This window comes from Orbicella franksi, chromosome 10 (genome assembly GCF_964199315.1).
Source record: "Orbicella franksi chromosome 10, jaOrbFran1.1, whole genome shotgun sequence".
Taxonomy (NCBI): Eukaryota; Metazoa; Cnidaria; class Anthozoa; order Scleractinia; family Merulinidae; genus Orbicella; species Orbicella franksi.
The window spans coordinates 7,609,729-7,628,341 of record NC_138154.1 but is presented as its reverse complement, the minus strand read 5'-3'; the positions used below and the strand labels follow the sequence as shown (position 1 = coordinate 7,628,341).

The following is an 18,613-nucleotide window of genomic DNA, read 5'->3' as shown; positions in this document are numbered from 1 at the left end:
AGGCAAGATGTATCTTTGGTACCTATTTAAAACAGAGATGCTTTCGAGAAACCTCAGGGTTGACAAAGGAATGGAAACTGGTAAAATGGCTACAATTCACATATATCTGTTAAGAAGCTCAAAGTCATGAATGATCCCACTGATGCAATAATTTATGGCCCCTCAACAAGCAACAAGATCGAGAGATGGTGGCGTGAACTACATGAACGACTAGAAAAGTTCCTTAAAGAACAATGGACAATGCTCAAATGGACAAGGAAGAGAGTATGACCGACACAGTGCACTCGATAGACAAGTGCTTGCTTATGTGTTTATACCAGTTGTGCAGCGCAAGTGTGACATTTTGTTAGGTACTGGAATTCTCGCAGAATCCGCGTGCAAGATAAGTTGGAAATTCCAGCTGGGGTACCAGACCACATTTTCTCTTTCCAGGGACATTATGGAGGCACCAACATGGGAATTCAATTACACAAGGATGAGTTGAGGGAGGTGGCTGAATTGTCAGGGGTACTGGATGGAGACATGTTCAACTTAATTGAGCCAAGAGTGAGGAGGGAATGTCTGCCACTACTTTCAAATCTAGAAAGAGTAGAATCAAAGGATGCAATTAAAGCCTTTAAGTTTCTCAAAAGAAATATAAAGTTCCGTTAACAGTGAAATCTCATATATATTTTACTTTTTCTGGATTTGAGAGTGAAACTGATGGGCCACCATACAAGAAAACCATGACAACCAGAAGTACTCACCTGAACACGTTTTCATCTCTGAAAAAAACAAACACAGAAACTGTTTATTACCTTTTGGGTTTGAAACTCAATAATATTGCTTGCTACAACCAAACAGAGAGAAATTTATTTGTATTAAATGTTCATTTTTAGTGTTTCTGTTAAAATGAAATCAATCACAGCTTAACTGCATTGAATTGACTCATTCAGGAAGTGTTGAACTACCAACAGCATAGACACTGAACGCTGAAAAAAAAAAGCGCAAGTAAATTGGTTGTATTCTTTGAAATATTTAAAGTGGTTTCAGAAAAGAGACAACATTTTGGGGGCACCAGGACTAATAGTTCATGCCATTTTACTTCAAACATAAAATCAGTCTGAAGACTGGACACAACATGAAAAAAAACCATGAGTTTAATTCATTGAAATTAGTGTAACCAATACAGTCAAGCAACAATTGAAACTGTGAACTGACCATTTTATTATGTTTAAAGAAAAAAAAAACAAAAAGTCGTTTCACTCAAGTAACCTGAGAAGACATCTTGAAAAACAGTAGCAAATGTGATTACATGCTGGGGAGGTGGAATTGGTCATGATGAAATCAAATCACATACCACCAGCTTAATAAACTAAAACACAGTCTAAATACTTTACTAAAACAGCAACAAATGAAAACAAACTATGCATACAGGCTATAATAAATGATGCTAGCCATAAATAAATGTTAACCATTTTCATTGAACCCTTGGTCTATAACCTTTTGAGAACATGAGCTACAACTAACAGGTCTTGTGCCAATTCGTTTTCCTCTATATGCTTCCATAATATTACTCAAGGGCCTTTCTAGCGAGCAACAGGGGACAAAACCCAAATAGTGCCAAAATGGTACATTTTTATGAAGGGACACTTTGGGGAAGGTCAATATATGACTACCAGTAAGTAGAGAAAACATACTAAATGACTTGACACATTTCAAATATACCAAAATTAGTCAAATATGAAAGGGTTGTGTTTTATTACCATTGGTTCCTTGCTTGCAGTAGTGCAAACTTTTTATAATCTGAGGCCAATTTTCAATAGTTGAATTCAAGGCCACCTGATAGCAAATGTTCTCAAGGCTGTATTACACTTTACATAACAATTAAATGAATGTGCACACTCTGATCAGCTATGGTTTATTGTGCCAGTAAACTCATGGAAATTTCGAGTGTCTTCAATAATAATAATAATAATCTTTATTGAGGAAACTTTTTCACGTACATGTGGTTTTCGAAAAGGACCTCAAAGATTAATACCAATTAATAGAACTAAAAATATGAAATTTATAAAACACTTAAGTTAAAAAATTAAAAACCTGTCTCTTAAAAATATTTACATTAGCAGAGTCTCATATTATCTGGCTGAGAGAATTAAAATCATTAACAATGTGATAGGCAGGTCTTTGTTTTCTTCTGAATTGTTATATAAAAGCAATAGACCACAAGTTTTTATGGTTTAGAGGCATGATAAACCACTTGGGATGTTGGAAGAACACTCATAGAATTTGTAAATCACTTGCCTGCAGCTGGTGATTTAAGAGTTCTTTTCGTGTTCTTCCAACATCCTGTGTGGTTTATCAGCCTATAAACCATAAAAACTTGTGGTCTATTGCTTAAATATGCTCCCAGTACTTCAACTGTTGAAATCTGAATCTGAAATCATCACAATCAGTGCCTGGGCATTCGAAGATCAATTATCATTTTTATCAAACTCTTCCACAGACATCATGTCACAATACTTGTCACAGGTGTGCTTTGATTTGAATTCATCAATTGTTTTATTTTGGGGAACTCAAAATAGTTAATTTCCCAAGTCTGACAGAGTGGGTCACATGATGTAGATCTCGTATTTCACATCACCAACTATTCCGGTCATGACACGCCAGCATACCATCGGCGGAAATTAGAAATCCAAAATGGCGTCTAAGAGAGCGCTTGCTGCAGTCGACTACCAGCAATTGGACAGTTTTTTGAGTGTAGTCCTGTACGATACGGCCAACGGGAAATGGCGCAAGACGTACCGCAACAAATACACGGTTGAATGGATAATTCACCAAAGAAAGGCTGGAAATGTGAGTGCCGAATCATTTTGTAAAGTCGGTCTTGTACAAGTATTAAAGATAAGCTAAATTGAGAAATAAACGATCGAAACTTGAAATGTTGTCTTACCTGTTTGTGTAAAGTGTACTTGTAAATGAACGTTTGGAACTTCTTTTCATGTCATTGCTAAGGATTGGGAGTATCTCATAAAGTGGGCAGGATGGCCTTTACAAGACTCTACTTGGGAGCCAGCAGAGCATCTTACTCCAGAGTTGTTGAGGTCGGTATTTACTTCATATTAAGGTATTCCTGGAGGCTAATTTGCATATTTTTCTACCATATTTGCATGCATCAAATCATTAAAAATATTGGGTCAAAAATGATAAAATTTTTACATCTAAAACGTTGTTCTATGTATTTACTTTAAAAAATAATTTTCTTCAGCCAGAATGAAAGTAGTCCCTGAAATTTGATATTTAAATGGGCGTGGTCGAAACCCTCTTGTTTTGATTATTGCAAAATAACTCAAAGAATATTCCTTCAATGTTAGAAAGGTTTGGCCAATTTATGCACGAGGTTGAAAACTAAAATTCCGTGCGAGTACGTCAGAGAAAAGGAAAACGGGAAAAAATTATGTCTAGAAATATGTTTTCACACCCTTATAAAAATGGCAATGCTTCTACGAGTCTTGTATTCAAAGGCATTTGACGTACTCGCACAAAAAAGTCCGTTCACATACGTAGTTTTTGTCTGCCAAGTTTTAAGTCGTAGCGATTAACCTATGAAAAGAAAATGAAATGAACAATCTCCCACATTTATTTATACCATTTATTTAGACACAAGATCGAGCTTTAATTCGGAAATTACCAGTCGGAAAGCTCTCCCTTCGTTGTTTTCCTCGGCAGCCATCTTGTAAATGCCTACAATAATAGTTTCCAGCGGTATATCGCCTAAAACGGCCCTGTTTTGGGCCCTTTTTTCCTTTTACGGGGTGCTATTTTTCCCGCGAAACCAATCGGAAAAAGCGATTACGAACAATAACACCTTTCCATAGCAACGGTACCCGCAACGGCATCCAACTGTTAGTGTTGACAGTGTGATTGCGAGAATTGACATTCGAAGCGAGCGAAAGATAGGACGCGCGAGAGAATTTAGCGAAAAAAAAAACGAAAGAAAAAAAGAAGTAGTCGGAGTGATGCCGCCGAAAAAGCGACAGAGAGAAACTAGCGAGAAAGCGGCGAAGGCGGTGAAGGGTAATGCGATTCGTGGTTCTGGAACACAATCAAGAATTGCGTTAGATTTTGATAAGTTGAGGGAAGCTGGCTGGACGATAAAACAGGAGGAGAGGGAGTCGTCCTCGGGAGTTAAGGTCTACCTACGCTACACAAACCCTGGTGGAAAGACACTAAAAAGTGCGAAAGATGTAGAACGGCAACTGAGAGATGAAGGGGTCTTGGAGACCTTTCAAACAACTAAAACCATTGTCAACGCCAAACAAGAGCAGAAATCAACGACCGATTCTCCCCACGATGACTCTGACTACGAACCACCGCTAAAGGAACTTCGTGAGGAAAGTAATAGGGAATGGTGAGACTCCTGCTTGTATCTTGATTTGTAGCTTACAACAAACCGTCTCAATTTCATAACTTTTTTCATTGAAGATTGATGGCTCGATTAGTTGTCTTGTCTAGCATTGAGATTTTCTCACGTTTCTATGATATGTGATCTGTGAGCAATGAATACATTCTCATTACATAAGCGTCCATAACATACGTTTATTTCACTTCCCCTTGGTGCTTCCCAGTGAAATTTTTGATTCATGTTTTGTTAGCTTGTGTAGCTACAAATTTTATGTTAAAACATTAGCTAACCTTGACCGATGATTTTCCAGTGCGCTTTTGTTTACTGTAATTACAATGACTCTGCCAAAGCGCTGTTACTTACAATTGCTTTTATCTTTTAGAATCCGTATCCTAGAAGGACTGTTTGTGGCCACGACGTCAAGCATTATTTCTTTTGTCCGCGAGTTCAATGCCTATTTTATTTTCTGAAAGTACGGTCGAGCGCATTTACTGCTTCCTCGGCTGCCATCACGATCAAAAAGGGTGTCACATTTCGAATTACCAGGTTTTATTGCGTTGAGCTGTCAACAAGACCATCCTTTGGGAGACCACAGCAGGACATTTTTTCGTATTTTTACCGCGAAAACCTACATAGAAACGAAACTTCGCATGCCAATATCTCAGACGGGTTTGGTTTTTCTGACCTAAAACTTAGCATACGTTTGTGTTTTAAAATTATCTTCCAACGGACAAAAAATTTTGGCAAAACAAAAATGTCACTTTAGCCTCCAGGAATACCTTAAGAAATCCGTTTGCATAGCACCCAAAAGAGATTCAAAATTTATTGAACGGCTCACCACACGCTATTGTACATATAAGATATAGAAATTTATGCTAACTTACAGGTATCAGATAATGAAATAAGATCAGTTAATATCAATGAAAACAAACAGTTGATTGCCAATGCTGAATACTGAAATAATGGGCAAAATAAAATTGCAGGAGCTATGAGAAGCTGTACAGGCCAAGCAAAGCAAGAATGGAGGAGGCTGGTAGACAGTTTTTTGCAGGCATATTGTCCTGCCTGAAGTCAAAGGCCTTGGCACCCATTTATATTAATTTTGAGTTGGACTTGTGGCGTTATGTTACCTATAACCGAGGTGTTGCATCAAACCACAAAGGTTATAAGATGTACAGAAGAGATGAGCTGGCCTTAATGGAGTCCCTCCCAAAGAACTGGTGGTTCTTTTTAAACAAGCACGGACAGGGGCAAGCGGTGAAGAACCCCCTAGAGATAAAGCCAGTACTGAGTTGGATGCCTGCTACTTTACTTTACCAGGATGGAAAACTCATTGAAGGGCCCCGGGTGCCTCTCGAAAAGTTGTGCATTGACATTTTAAAAAGGCCATGCGATGTCCACAACCTCTTTGAATGATATAAAAGGTTACCTTGTGTCTAAGATAGAATTATACATACTATATCATGACTGTACATTTGTTGCAACTAGCATTGCATCATTGTACATTTGTTGCAGCTTGTTTATATTCCTAACTCGAGTTATTATTCCCATTCCCTCGAGTTGCTTTCTGATGCCAGCAGGTAACATATCACCAATAGATATGTCTTCTGCTGGAGTCTGAGATAAGCTGGCAGTCTTCTCTGCCTGTATACTTGAAAGCTGTTTCCTTTGCTTTTCCTTGATTTCATGCTCCCAGTACACAGCTTTTTGTTTTTGGTATTTTCTGGGAGTTCGTTGATACATACTTAAGTGTTCCTAGCTTTTAAGGACTAATAGGACATCTTTTGGAACATCCCATTTGTTTGATTTCTGTAAATGTAGGCGTTGGCAGTCATCATTTTTCTTTTCCACACCTGAATGATAATGACAAGTAATTTCCAAAGTGAGACACAGGCAAGGTCACATGAGTGCATATAAAATGTTAGTGAATCCACTGAGGTTAGTTGTTGGCCCAACTCTGCATGGAAAGGAAGAAAATATAAAACAGTAGGTTTTAAACATTATTTTTGACCTTGTCCTGAAAATTTCTTTATTCCTTTGTGAAGCGTCATGAATTGTGGTACATGGTAGACCATACTGTGCATATAAGGAGTGACTCTTTCCTTGAGGAAACCTTGGCATGATGACCCAAGAGATGTGAACATGTTAATCCACTCTTTTGCCTGCATTTCAAATCATTTACACACTTGTTAAGTTTATATCGTGCAGTTCACAAAGAAAATCCTTCATGAATGTTTTTAATAAATGAAAAAAAAACTACATTATATTATTGCACAAACACAACAATACATGTACCTTTTGAAAATGTGACCTGATTTGGGAAAACATACACTAACGGATATCCGTTTAACGGCCTGAAAAAACGGTAAACAAACGGATAGAAAACGGCCATCAAAAGCGTTTAAACGGTTGCTCAAACCGTTAAAACAGTTTCAGCAACCGTTTAAACAGATGAGCAAAATAATTAAACGATTTCCTCAAATCATAAAACGGTGTCCTAAACCGTTCGAACGGATGCGTAAAAACGTCAACAAAACGTTTAAACGGATAGAGACATAATTAAACAGTTGGTCGCTTCAATCAAACGTTTTCTTGAAACGGTAGAAATGAACAACATTCAAACGTAAAATAATTTCTACACTAAGTGCGTATTAATGTCGTGGACATGACAAGATTATTTTGCTCCGTTCATTGCAAATCGCCACATGAAAATTGTCTTACCGCGCCGTCTGCTTTATCCTTACAGTTAGCGAGTCCAAGTCAAGATTAGAAGAAATTGATTTCGAGTCAACAGAACAAATGCCATTAAAATATACCTTCCTTCTTTATTTTTGATCGCCTGAGAAATTATGTAATCACATCGCCAGTCCAGCTGAGCCAGTACAGTGATCGAACAAATGGCTGGTTCGAAGGCAAAACTTCGCTTCAATAAAGGATACATCGCTTATAAAAAAGTGGTTTAGATTCCCTCAATGTTTCCATTTGGTCTGTGTCCAAGGAGAATAAGCCTGTGGAGACCGCGAAGAAGGCGAAGACGGCAATAATTTTCACGTCGCCATGTAACGCCATATTAGCTGCTGTGTCCATGATCAGCGGTTTCCGTTAATAGTGTGTGCGATGATTGGTCGTTGGTTGCCACGGAAATAAAACAAAATATTCCACCAGAGAGAGCTAGAGGTTATACGTTTTTTCCCGGCAATATTTTATACTCATCTCTTTTAAAACTTTTAACTCCCATACACATCCTTATTATGTTAGTATAGGTTCCCTTTAGTTTTACATGGACACGTAAATCGAGCCTAATACCGACCAGACTGAAAATAAACCCAATTTTCGTACGTTGTTAACAATACAAGCGTAATTTGACCTGATTGAATTGATCGTTTGTCTGTCCGAAACCTTTTCTAAAGAAACTTTTTAGAAACGAACACTTCTACTAAGAGCACGCTTATGTGCGGGCTTCCACATGCATTCTATTTTAAGACTAAGCGTGCGCGCTTCGCTACATTATGAAGTCAACAAAGCGGTGAAATCGGTGCGAACAAAAGTAGCTGAAAGTTTACAAGAGAGCACAATATTAATTTTTTTGTAAACTTTCGTTCGTACTGATTTCACCGCTTTGTTGAATTCATTCATTCATTCATTCATTGACTTCAAGCGGAGACTTGTTCAAATAAACAATTGAATTTATTTTACAACTAAATCAATGTTACATTTTTGTCCTATCTTAAATTTACAAAAAAAAATTCACATCTGAAATTTCGACCCTTATCCTAGTTAGCCTAATTACAGTTAAAAAAGTCGAGCTGATGCATATGTAATAGATCGACACTTGTTGTTAATCTTGCCTTTTATACCCCGCCAGATTTTTTCTTTTTCCTCATTTGAGGTAACAGGAAACTGTGTAAATATTAAAGTTTTCAAGGAGTTCAGTCTGCCGCTATCCAGGGACCCTTTCTTATGTGACCCATCTGTGTTGCTGTTTGCAAGCTCTACTTTTGTAAACAAGATTGGAACCAGCTTCAGTGCGCACCTGTAGAGATTCTTTTCTCGGCGCAGTGCCTCATGGACTCCACGTACCTGTCTAGGTGTTACACAGTTCCGGATGAGTTCCTCGCCAACTCTGCCTGGACTGCTGGGGAGAGGAAGCTGCACTGCTGGACTGCTGAGCGGGGGAAGCTGTATGGCTGGACTGCTGGGCAGGGGAAGCTGTACTGCTGGACTGCTCGAAGGTAACTGTACTGCTGGATTGCTGGGAGGCAGCTTCACTGCTGGAGAACGGGAACAAGACTCATCTACATACAGGGTCTCCCTCAACGCGCTGGTGTCGATGGTGGAAAGGTCACTGGTGTCGAGCGGAGTGAGCGGTATATCATGCAGGATTGGAGCAAAATCATCAGGTTCAGGAATCTAATAAAGAAACAAATATGGAATTATCAGTTGTTTTGTTATAATCAGCCAATTGAGGTTTAGGATTTCAAGGAAAATGCCAATTTCTTTAAATTTTAATCTATTCTATGTCTATACTTTAACTAGTAATTATTTACCAGGTTGTGTATTAATCATATGACATGAAGTACAAAGTATGCGCCTGTGCTGAGGTAAGGGTAATGTGCAACAAAGGCTAAGTATGTATGATCATCAAAGCACCTGTATCTTTTTTACAGTAAATCAAATATACATCCCACTCAACTTGAGCGCATTAAATGTTTGTAGCAAATAATTCTTACTCACCAAGTCACTCTGTCTGACCATTTTCTCCTCTAAGGACACCAGACGCTCTTCCATTTTGTCAAAACAAGCCGTCATTTTGTGCTCAATAGCTCGCAACGAGTCTTGAATTCCCACTATCGTCTGTAAGACAATAAAAAGGAAACAAATACAAGGTGGTATTAATGTCATATACGAATACTCGTTAAAAAAAAACTTAAGGATAGGTAGCGTGTTTGATTAACGAGTATAGTAAGATCAATACATGTAATGGTTCCCAGTAATACCAAAGTTGAAATCATTTAGAGACTACGTAAGATTGTTGCGATATAGTGGATGTAAATACCAGTTATGCAATGATTTCGAGTGGCATACTGTGAAATATCCCACTCGTGACTTGATTTTTCTTTGTATACACACGAGCCTTTCAAGGAAAAATCAAGTCACGAGTGGGATATTTCACAGTATGCCACTGGAAAACATTGCATAAGTAATTTATCCCATGCCTCTTACATACGCACACAGTTAAAAATAAATCCGAACAGCTTACAAAATGATACAACTTCGAGTGAATATATATTGCTAAGCTTGTGATTGAAGTTTTTAACGTTACCGTATCCGGTTTAAGTTTTTTCCGTCTTCTTTTCGGATTAATTGCCAACAGAATCCAGTATAAATAAGTTATGTCGGCTTTGTTCTGGCTGTAGATCATTGAGAAGTTTTGCTTCAGAACCTTTGTATGGAGTGGTGACAAAGCTCTTTCTAACCGAAACTCTCTTCTAATAATTTCTAACAAATTGGTTCAGACAAAAATGTTCGGAAGCTTTGTAAAAATTCTGCGAGAAAAGAGTGACTACGCTAGCGTACTAAACGTTGGCGCAACTACTCTACTTGTTGGCGAAACGAACGCAATTCTGAGATTTAGTCAGCGAAATTAGTGGATTGAAGACAAGGGTACATACCTCGCTCAACTGTTCCTGGACTCTCATTTCACTTTCAATTTTATTTAGTTTGCTGTTTACGCGCTGACATTCCTCCGTCTTTGCCTCCAGTTGTCAGCGTACAAGGGTAACGTCCGGTTGTTCAGCCTGCAGCCTAGCCCTTTTTGCTGTCCAATCCGTTTCAGGCTCACTCCCATTCTTTTCGACGACATCTGTGTGTAGCTTTGCCCGTTTAGCTGTGTGATCAGTGTCAGCCTCACTCGTTTTCTTTTCGGCGACATCTGCTTGCTCAGCCAAGTGTACGTTCACTCGTTTTGCTGTGCGAGCGGCGTCCAACTGTAGTTCCCGCACGTTCTGTTCGGCTAAGAACTTCTGGTATGGATGGTCTGAAACTGGGGGTGGAACTTTTTCTTGGGCGGAAGACACTTCATCGTTCACCGGCACGGTTGATTTCTTTCCTGCGGAAATGAAAAAATTTATTAGCTAAAAATGAAACTTGTCCTAACTTAGGTCTTCAATGTTATACAAATCGGTAAATCTGTGTAGCCAAAAGAAAAAGGCTTTGCTCTCGCTCAATGAAATGAAACTTGTAACTTAGGCCTGTCTTCAATGTTACAATCGGTAAATCTGAATTTGATCAGTTACTTACCTTTCTTTGTCTTTGGTTCCCAATTCTCTGCCACCTCAGCGTCGTACCAACGTGAGCCGAATTTGACTTTCACGAGGTCTCCTACTTTTAATGGCGTAGCAGAAGAAGTTTCTTCCAAATCGCCCCGTGCGAATTTGATCTCTTTTCTCTTCGGCCAATGCGGACGATCTCTCCAATGGCAGTTAGTTTTCCAAAGAACTTTAACTTTATCGTTAACAGACATGTTCAAAATATTGTTTGCAAATGGCCGGATTCAACTTTCACTTACGGCTGATAAAGCTGTTATGAACAACCGCAATAAAGTGGCCCTTTTATACGGGGTCAATAGGATCCAAATTTTCACTCTAAAGAAACACGCGTTGGTATTGGAGGAATCGTTAATGAGATCAACAATGGTTATGGGAACCATTGTTAATGAGCATAAATTCTCACTTTGAATTAACATATTTTCGCACATTGCGCGTGGGTATAAAAAAAGTTAACACAAAGCGCGCGGGTTTACGCGTGACTAAAACCTTTTCAGACGGCATTGAGTTTTAGATATTGCGAATTGAAGATTCCTTTGTTGATTAAAAAAATGAAAAATTGCACGTGGGTTATAATTTTGAAAAAAAAATCACACATTGCGGCACTGCATACTGACGCGCGCAGAGTCAAAAAATTTTTGTGAACATCGAAACCGTGGCGTTTTCCATGTGTTTTTGAGGCCATGAAACCGTGCTAATTGAAAAAAACCATGTCCGACTTTACACATGAAATTTGAAAAAATCGAGAACTGGGTTTGGTTTAGGCAGGGGTTGCACTAGCGCTTTTGGTGTTGACATTGGACTTAAAATCTGTCATTGCATAGCAAAAAACACTTCACACATTGCGGCACTGTATACACGCGCGCGGTGTAAAAACTTTTGTAAACACTACAACCGTACCGTTTTGTTCACTTCAAGTGATTCCGCACGCTTTAGAACCCGGTTAAAAATCGAAGATTGGGTTTGTTTTCTTTCGATAATGAAAAAAAGTGTTGTGATGGAGTCACTTATGTTCCACTAATTTTACCATAGCTTCAAACAAAATCCGAAAAACCCCGTATCGTGATCCCAATGACAGTGAATTTAAACTAAAATTGAAGTAACATTTAAATTATTTTTATTTTACAAATCAAAAAGCAGATATTTACAATCATTAAAGGTATATTTACATCAGGAATACAAAAACTTTGAATTTTGTGCACAGAAATTAGTTACAATTTTAGTGTAACACTAATTCAAATCAGGGAGCTGGTGCAACTAGGTCCTCGGTTCCATATTTGCAGAATGGTCGTATCTCCCGATACCAATACTGTTTTCTTTCCTGGCTAAGGCCTTCTGGGCAAAGTTTGCATGGCAGAACTAATGGGGGCATAACTGTAGGATCCTTTAATAACATAAGAGAACGTTCTTGTGAAAATCGGTGTTCCTTAAAGTAAACTTTTCCCGGTTCGTCCATAGAAAAATGAAAGTGATGGTACTTCTTAATGTTTGGGAGCTTTGTGAAGTACTCCGAAAGAAATGCCGCCCAGTCGTACACGGGAACAATTTCCTGGCCGTCATGCGTTCCCACCAACTGCGCTTTGTTTACTCCTGTAGTACTACAACAGTCAACCATTCGTGCAAATTTGTAGAGCGACGATATAAAGTTCACTTTGTATGCTCGCTTGATCAGGCCAAAGCAGCGGTCTGGGGCAAATTTCGTGTGTCCGGCGATTAAGAAGGAATAGTTAATTGATTGATGCAGTTCGTTTATTACTCTCCATGCGAAATACCACAAAAAGTAATTGTTTTTATTCTGCCCCGTACAATTGTCAGCATGTAAGTAAGCATGAGTTTCTCCAAGTCCGTGGGTCTCCAAGTAGTGGTGGACGTAGCTAATTGTGGAATTCGCTCCTTTTCCGACAGTACTAGCTTCGTCAATGAGATCATTTACTTGGCGCCCTGCTCCTTCACACATGACACCGAAAATGCCACATTTTCGTGGGGTCTTAAAGTAGATGGGCCCTGGTTGCATCGGGTTGCTAGGAAAGTGGATCTGTTGCGCGTAGTCAAACGAATAGTGAACTGTACCGTTCATTGAGCACGGTTCATGACATTCGCTTAATCGGATAGGCGGCTCCACAGTTTCAAAAGTGTTTTTCGCTTCCTCGCAAACCTCGTTGTATAACTCTCTCTCACTTTTAACAGTGTCGAGATGTTCTTGTTGAGCGCGGACACATTCTGATTTCTCTCCGTCCGGAAGATTCGCCGATCTTACAAGTTTCGAAGTGTTTTGCTGGCAAGTCACGCACAAGTCAGTCATTGGTTTTGCTACAACCACATTAGGGTGAAATTGTTCCCATAGATCTTTAAACTTAGAATAGCTTACTGCCTGCTTCTCTGAGGCTGTACACGCCACAACAAAATCGCGCCACATGCTCATCTTCGTTTCGCTTGCAGACAACAGTTTTATGTCATCGCTCTTATAACCAGGAATCCTCCCAGGAAGCGAGATCGCGTTCTCCTCAACATAGTTCGTAAGGAATAATTTAACATCTTCAACCACAGTTGTAGGGAGTGTGTTGCTTGGTAATCTTTTGCAGTTTCCATGCGTTCTTGGTGAAATGCCATAGTTTTCATAATGTTCCTTTAGTCGGCGAAATCTTGAGTAACTTAATCCATACAGATGAAGAAACATTTCCTTGCAGATGGTTAATGATTGAAACAGGAAATTACAGCGAGGACTTCGATTTCGTTTATCGCCAATGTGATCGATTCTGGTGAACGCTTGAATGTTGGCCAGAATAACCAAGTCTAATTCTGCGCTTGATAATTCAAGGCAGTTGTTCAAGTTTGACATAACACTTTCTTCAGAAAAATAGCCAGAGCAAGGACCACAGTTAGGTCCTCTTGAGCACCCGCATCCTTCTTGCAAAAATCGCTTGACCCTGTTAATCACTTCTTCTTCATTTTCATTTTGCTCGATGTAAGATTCCTCCATGTTTAACTGATAGTGTTTTCAAGAATTATGACTTTGCACTTGGAACACAAGATATGAGAGAGAGAGCTGTTACCGCAGCAACGCGTCATCGATGATCAAATCACGGCTTCTAATTGGTCACTAACCAAACAGAAGTTCGCGCGCGTGCCAGCAGATGATCGCAACAAAATTGCGTTATGTCAACAATCAGAGTTTATTCTGCTTTTTAAAGAGTTTCAACACCAAACAAGAGATTGCGGGGAGCTTTTAGAAATGAGATCTTTACTCAATACATCAAGGTAAGCTAAAATAGCTGTGAGGTATTCAATTCAGTGAAGCGAATCACAGTGATTACAAATTCTTGTTGTGCTACAAGTCACGCTGGATGGAATATTCAAATGAGAGCTGATAGTATTGTCTGCGAGCAATAACCATGTGTTTCTGTTGATGCTCAGAACAATGATAAACAAAACTGGAAGCTTTTTTCCTAGAAGTGATTTTCTAGGAAAAAGTGAAATTACAGTATGCAAATTTGAAGTGTGTTTTGCTTGCCGAATTGATTGATAAAATAAATAAACCAGGAATAAAGTGACTGCGATAAGATAGGCATAGAAAGCGAAACCTTCAACTTTGAAAAAGATTCACTCTTTGTTTTAGTCTTACAATTATCTGAAAGGTACATAAAAGACAGCAAAGTAATAATATTAAGTAAACAACAAACGAAATGTTCGAAGTGAAACGAAGCGTTCGAACGATCCAGCATAATAAATATTATAACTTCTGCCGCTGTTTGTTGACATTGTTTCGTGGCATTTGCAACTGCTGTACGTTGTTTCCTAAACTATGGCTCAATGGTTACGGCAAAAGGAAAGACAGAGGGATTGGTTCTGACAATGTAAACTGGGACGGCTTACTATAAAACAGACGGAGCCGTTCTATAAAACGGACTAAGACTTTCTATAAAACGGAAGAAGTTTGCTGTTAAACGGATAGTTCTTCCATTTAAATGGATTGCCCTCCCGTTTAAACGGATTGTCCTTCCGTTTAAACGGATAATGGTCTTTTAAAAACGTTTTGCCAATTTTATCAAACGGATCAAAAAACGGATTAAACGCTTCTAGAAACCGTTTAAACGCTTTTGGAAACCGTTTTAACGGATACTAAACGGGTAGAAAACGCTTTCAAACTGTTAAACGGATATCCGTTAGGGTACGTTTTCCCAAATCAGGTCACAAATATTCCATAATTTGTTGTTCTGATGGATTGTCCTTGTTAACGAGGTGGTAACTTTCTTCAAAGGACTAAGAAAGGGAATGAAAACAAATTAAAACCCCTCTGCTAAAGAATTATTATACATGAATTTTATTTAAATAAGACTTTTAATGAATGTGTTGCTTGTTTGTGGCTTAAGAACCCCCTTTAACTTTGCAGGAAGCCGTTCAATCAGTAATTTTTTGTCTGATCCCATGAGACTTGTATAGTCGTAAGTTGCAGTGCCTTTACCATCAGCATTCTTCTTTTCCCATACACTGAAGCAAACACCACAGCTATTTATGGCTTGCATGAGAGCATCTAAATGAGAACTTTTTCTCATACTGGGAGGTTTGTTGTGATTGTCCTCTTTATCCCATTCCACTGCTTCCCGAACAAGATTTGTAAGTAGATTATCTGAAAAGACACAGTGTAAGGAATGTCTGTTAATGGATGATAATGTTTGTTGCCTCTATTTTCAATGCTATTTTTGTAGCCTAATTGTTCTGTTTATTGGTTGAGGTGTCTGTCTGTCTGTTTGGTACATTGTACAATAACCGTCCATTTAATTGTCAATTAAATGGACATTCAATAACAATTTTGCTTGCAGTAGTGGATCCAGTCTTTCTTGTGAAGGGGTTAGGGGTAGTGAGAATGCCTTATATTCTTTCAACAAAAGGGGAAGGGAGGAGGAGGTTGGCTAGGACCCTCCCACTGATCCACCACTGCAAGACTCCTAGCGTAGTGACTGCAATAACTTTTGAACTAACTGTAACTGTACCTGTAATCCTAAGCATCAAATGCAGTTCATCCAAAATGACATTCTGCAGTGGGATGTGAAGTAGAGGTGGATAGGCACATGAAACATTTTTTGTCATGCCCACTCTTTACATTTTCCAATTGTCCTAACCATGTGTTGTTCCTAGTAGAACCCCATGGGCTTTGACATATCACACCTGTAAGATAAATCAAATGCAAAGCAAATGCATCACACATTTGATACATATTTCTTTTTGCCTTGACAAATTTGTTTATTTTTGTTTCTCACAAGTTGGTGTATCAATTAAAGGTGATATATACAGTACCTGGCTACTTTGGCTACTTTGCTGGGGCACCATTTACATGTATATTTGCTGTTGTTACTTTCCTTCTTAATATATTTTTTTAATATGAATTTAGTTTCCCAGAATTATAAATAAATATTACCGGTATATAAAAATATACCTTGTAGTCACCACCTAAAAATATTTCTACAGGGATGTCCTTTCCATCAATGCTGATTTTGCCATCATCAAGTAGTTGGTTCATGTAGCCAAAGACATCCTTGCATGAAGATTTCAGGAGATCATAGCTCTCGTGGCCCTTTATAACAGCCACAGTGTGATTTCCTGTGTAAAACATCATGAAATAATAATTATTTTATATATCAATACAGATTAAAAGTTGAAGTGCTATGTATGATGGAGTTTTTGTGTTTACTTCATAATCATATTATTACAAACCTTTTGATGACATCACATCATCTGTATCTAACAGGGAGTAGGAGATAACCACAAAATTGGTCATCTGGATCATCCTCGCACCATCCCCACTGACCTTCAGTCTTATTTTTTCTGGCAGGGTAGGGCTGGTCAGGCTCTTAGGGAGAAAATATAAAATAATGTCATAGCTGATTAGCCAACCACTGATACAAATGTTATTGTGAATACATGTACATACACGAACAAATAATTATAAATAGATAATAAATTTTAAGTAAATAAATTAATTAAATAGTTTGGAATATGTTTACTTGTGATTTTATTCTGTTTGTCAATTCCTCCTTGAATATCAACTGGGCACCCTCTACAGCTCCTGGTGTTCTTGTTATGTGGCAGAGTTGGTTGAGGTTTTCCTTACATTGTCTGATTAGATAGCTTCTGGGCAGATTCTCCCCTCCACTTGTCAGAGTCAGCTCATGGTAAGCTGCATCACTTATACAAAACTTATCAGCAAGGAATAGCACACTTTTCAACTTTTCTTGCTCTTCCTTGGGTAGATCTTTAAATGATTTAGGGGTGTCCTCTGAAGAAAAATGCACTTTGTGGTTTTCTCCTCTCTCATCAGTAAACCATGCTTGATTAAGCCTAAGGCCCAGGGTTTTGGAAAACCAAAGTGACTTCTCAACAGCTGTTTTAAATTCTCGAAGTTTACGGCCTTGTTGTTTTTCTTTAACCTCTGCAATATTTCCCCCAGTGTTTTCAAAACTTTTTTTGTTCCTCTATTTTGTCTAGGTACTGAGGAAGATAAGAATTTTTGTTTTTCAAACTCTGTAGATCAACATATGTTTCTTGTAACTTTTCTTGTAATTCCTTCTCCAGTGCCTCGGCTACTAGTAGTTCCTTATACAGTTCATCACATCTGTGTTGAAGGCTGACATTCTCCTCTTCGAGAGACTTGTTCTCTTCCTGTGACCGATTTAATGCCTTTTGAACTTCATTTATGTTGACTAGCTCACCTTTTCTTATATCAACTTGATGAACTGTGTTGGAAAATTTTTGGTGATTTCTACCAGTCTTCCCTGTAATTTTGCTTTGGGTTTCTGAACAAAGCCACCTCAATTGCCCTTCCAACCTCGAGCAATCTTCTGTTACTTTCATACCTTACATTTCACTTAAAAAGACGTTCAGAATTTCAATGTAGCTGTTTGCTACTGCTGTGCTATTCTTGACATGGTACCAACTGATCAGACACTCACAAGTGAAGCAAATTCTGAAAACAACTTGATCAATACCACCTGTATCGCACTCTTCTTTCAAATAATCCAGGCTATTTACGCTTTCAATGCTTAAATGCTGTTGATTTTTAAAAGGCCAAATTGGTCGAGAGAGTCAGACATTTTTTTAATTGTTGTGCTAAGGTCTGTTTGCACTCTTAAGAGATGGGAAAATTTTATTTTGATTTTGGTACGCAGAGGAGTGAATTTACCGAAAGTGACTATGCATGCTGGTTCACTGCTGACCCAAAACAGCGCTTTATAGCTAACCCAGAACACTTTGCAGCATCGGAAAGCTGAAATCTTGCTGAAGATTTTGATATAAAACATGGCAGGTATCGGAAGAGTTTTTCAGGCTTCAAAATACACAGAACTCGTGCACAATCTTTGACCGGAAGCTAAAAAGGTAGATTATGTTCGTGTTCGCCTTTTGCTTGGTTTAGTCATCTTCTAACATTTTTTATTGCAAAAAGGAAAGGGAAAACATTTTGCAATGTGCTTCATATTTTAGAATACGAATGAGCCCTGAGTCAATTATGGATATGCGGTACGGCAAATGAGGTAGCAAGCACTGGAACATAGCTACGAATCCTGATTTTTTGGGTTTCTGCGTGCTTTCGCTTGTTAATGTAAAAACTTGAGGGTCCGCTAACCTTCGTTTCAAGCAAAGTGGAAAGGAAAGGGTTAGTTCAAATATATCATCTTTATTTGAACATTAGTACAACAATTATATTTGGTATAATAATGTGCCGGTCCGGCAAATCCTTTATATTTATTATGTTCACTTCTATCTGCGAAAAGTCAAACCTTCTTCGTACATTTCTTTGTAAAATTTGACACCATTTTGAGAGCCATTTATGTATGAAGCCGCATACATTCCGCAGGCACATGACCGGAAAAGTTGCCGATGAGGGCATCAGTGGCTCATTTTCACTTTG

At 38.5% G+C, this 18,613-nt stretch overlaps 4 protein-coding genes and 2 pseudogenes across 6 annotated transcripts; 3 read left to right on the top strand and 3 right to left on the bottom strand.

Annotated features, from left to right (window-relative positions):
* On the top strand, positions 1–2,982 carry LOC145499415 (uncharacterized; annotated as a pseudogene).
* On the top strand, positions 2,680–5,811 carry LOC145500065 (uncharacterized). The gene is made up of 4 exons (XM_081479562.1): positions 2,680–2,835; positions 2,962–3,099; positions 3,354–3,403; positions 5,368–5,811. The coding sequence occupies exons 1-4, from the start codon at positions 2,680–2,682 to the stop codon at positions 5,798–5,800; spliced, it is 777 nt and encodes a 258-aa protein (XP_081335688.1). The 3' UTR covers positions 5,801–5,811.
* Positions 3,897–4,895, top strand: LOC145499416 (uncharacterized). The gene is made up of 2 exons (XM_081478929.1): positions 3,897–4,390; positions 4,767–4,895. Coding segments are annotated over exons 1-2 (393 nt in total). The 5' UTR covers positions 3,897–3,998; the 3' UTR covers positions 4,768–4,895.
* Positions 5,812–5,845: 34 nt separating the features above from the next.
* LOC145500063 (uncharacterized) lies at positions 5,846–18,552 on the bottom strand (annotated as a pseudogene). The gene is made up of 10 exons (XR_014051018.1): positions 18,483–18,552; positions 17,562–17,572; positions 16,713–17,180; positions 16,423–16,633; positions 16,095–16,308; positions 15,702–15,805; positions 15,047–15,337; positions 10,227–10,493; positions 6,396–6,554; positions 5,846–6,237 (listed from the first exon to the last, which is right to left on the bottom strand). The product of XR_014051018.1 is annotated as an uncharacterized LOC145500063 (transcript).
* LOC145499414 (uncharacterized) lies at positions 8,106–10,098 on the bottom strand. 2 transcript variants are annotated; one of them, XM_081478927.1, is made up of 3 exons: positions 10,057–10,098; positions 9,119–9,238; positions 8,120–8,794 (listed from the first exon to the last, which is right to left on the bottom strand). In XM_081478927.1, exons 1-3 carry the CDS (start codon positions 10,081–10,083, stop codon positions 8,177–8,179), a joined length of 765 nt encoding a protein of 254 aa, XP_081335053.1. In that variant the 5' UTR covers positions 10,084–10,098; the 3' UTR covers positions 8,120–8,176. The 2 variants fall into 2 exon arrangements, with proteins under 2 accessions (XP_081335052.1, XP_081335053.1); XM_081478926.1 differs by lacking the exon at positions 10,057–10,098 and having other exon boundaries at positions 8,106–8,794; positions 9,119–9,365.
* On the bottom strand, positions 11,930–14,836 carry LOC145499413 (uncharacterized). Its single transcript, XM_081478925.1, has one exon. It carries the CDS (start codon positions 13,688–13,690, stop codon positions 11,951–11,953), a length of 1,740 nt encoding a protein of 579 aa, XP_081335051.1. The 5' UTR covers positions 13,691–14,836; the 3' UTR covers positions 11,930–11,950.
* Positions 18,553–18,613: the final 61 nt, after the last annotated feature.

Coding starts and splice junctions, on each gene's coding strand:
- LOC145500065 (XM_081479562.1), top strand. CDS start 2,680: ATGGCGTCTAAGAGAGCGCTTGCTGCAGTCGACTACCAGCAATTGGAC. Junction 3,100..3,353: donor TGAGGTCGGTATTTACTTCA/TATTAAGGTATT, acceptor CTTCAATGTTAG/AAAGGTTTGGCCAATTTATG. Junction 3,404..5,367: donor AAAACTAAAATTCCGTGCGA/GTACGTCAGAGA, acceptor ATAAAATTGCAG/GAGCTATGAGAAGCTGTACA.
- LOC145499416 (XM_081478929.1), top strand. CDS start 3,999: ATGCCGCCGAAAAAGCGACAGAGAGAAACTAGCGAGAAAGCGGCGAAG.
- LOC145499414 (XM_081478926.1), bottom strand. CDS start 9,286: ATGACATTAATACCACCTTGTATTTGTTTCCTTTTTATTGTCTTACAG. Junction 8,795..9,118: donor TGGTCAGACAGAGTGACTTG/GTGAGTAAGAAT, acceptor TTTCTTTATTAG/ATTCCTGAACCTGATGATTT.
- LOC145499413 (XM_081478925.1), bottom strand. CDS start 13,690: ATGGAGGAATCTTACATCGAGCAAAATGAAAATGAAGAAGAAGTGATT.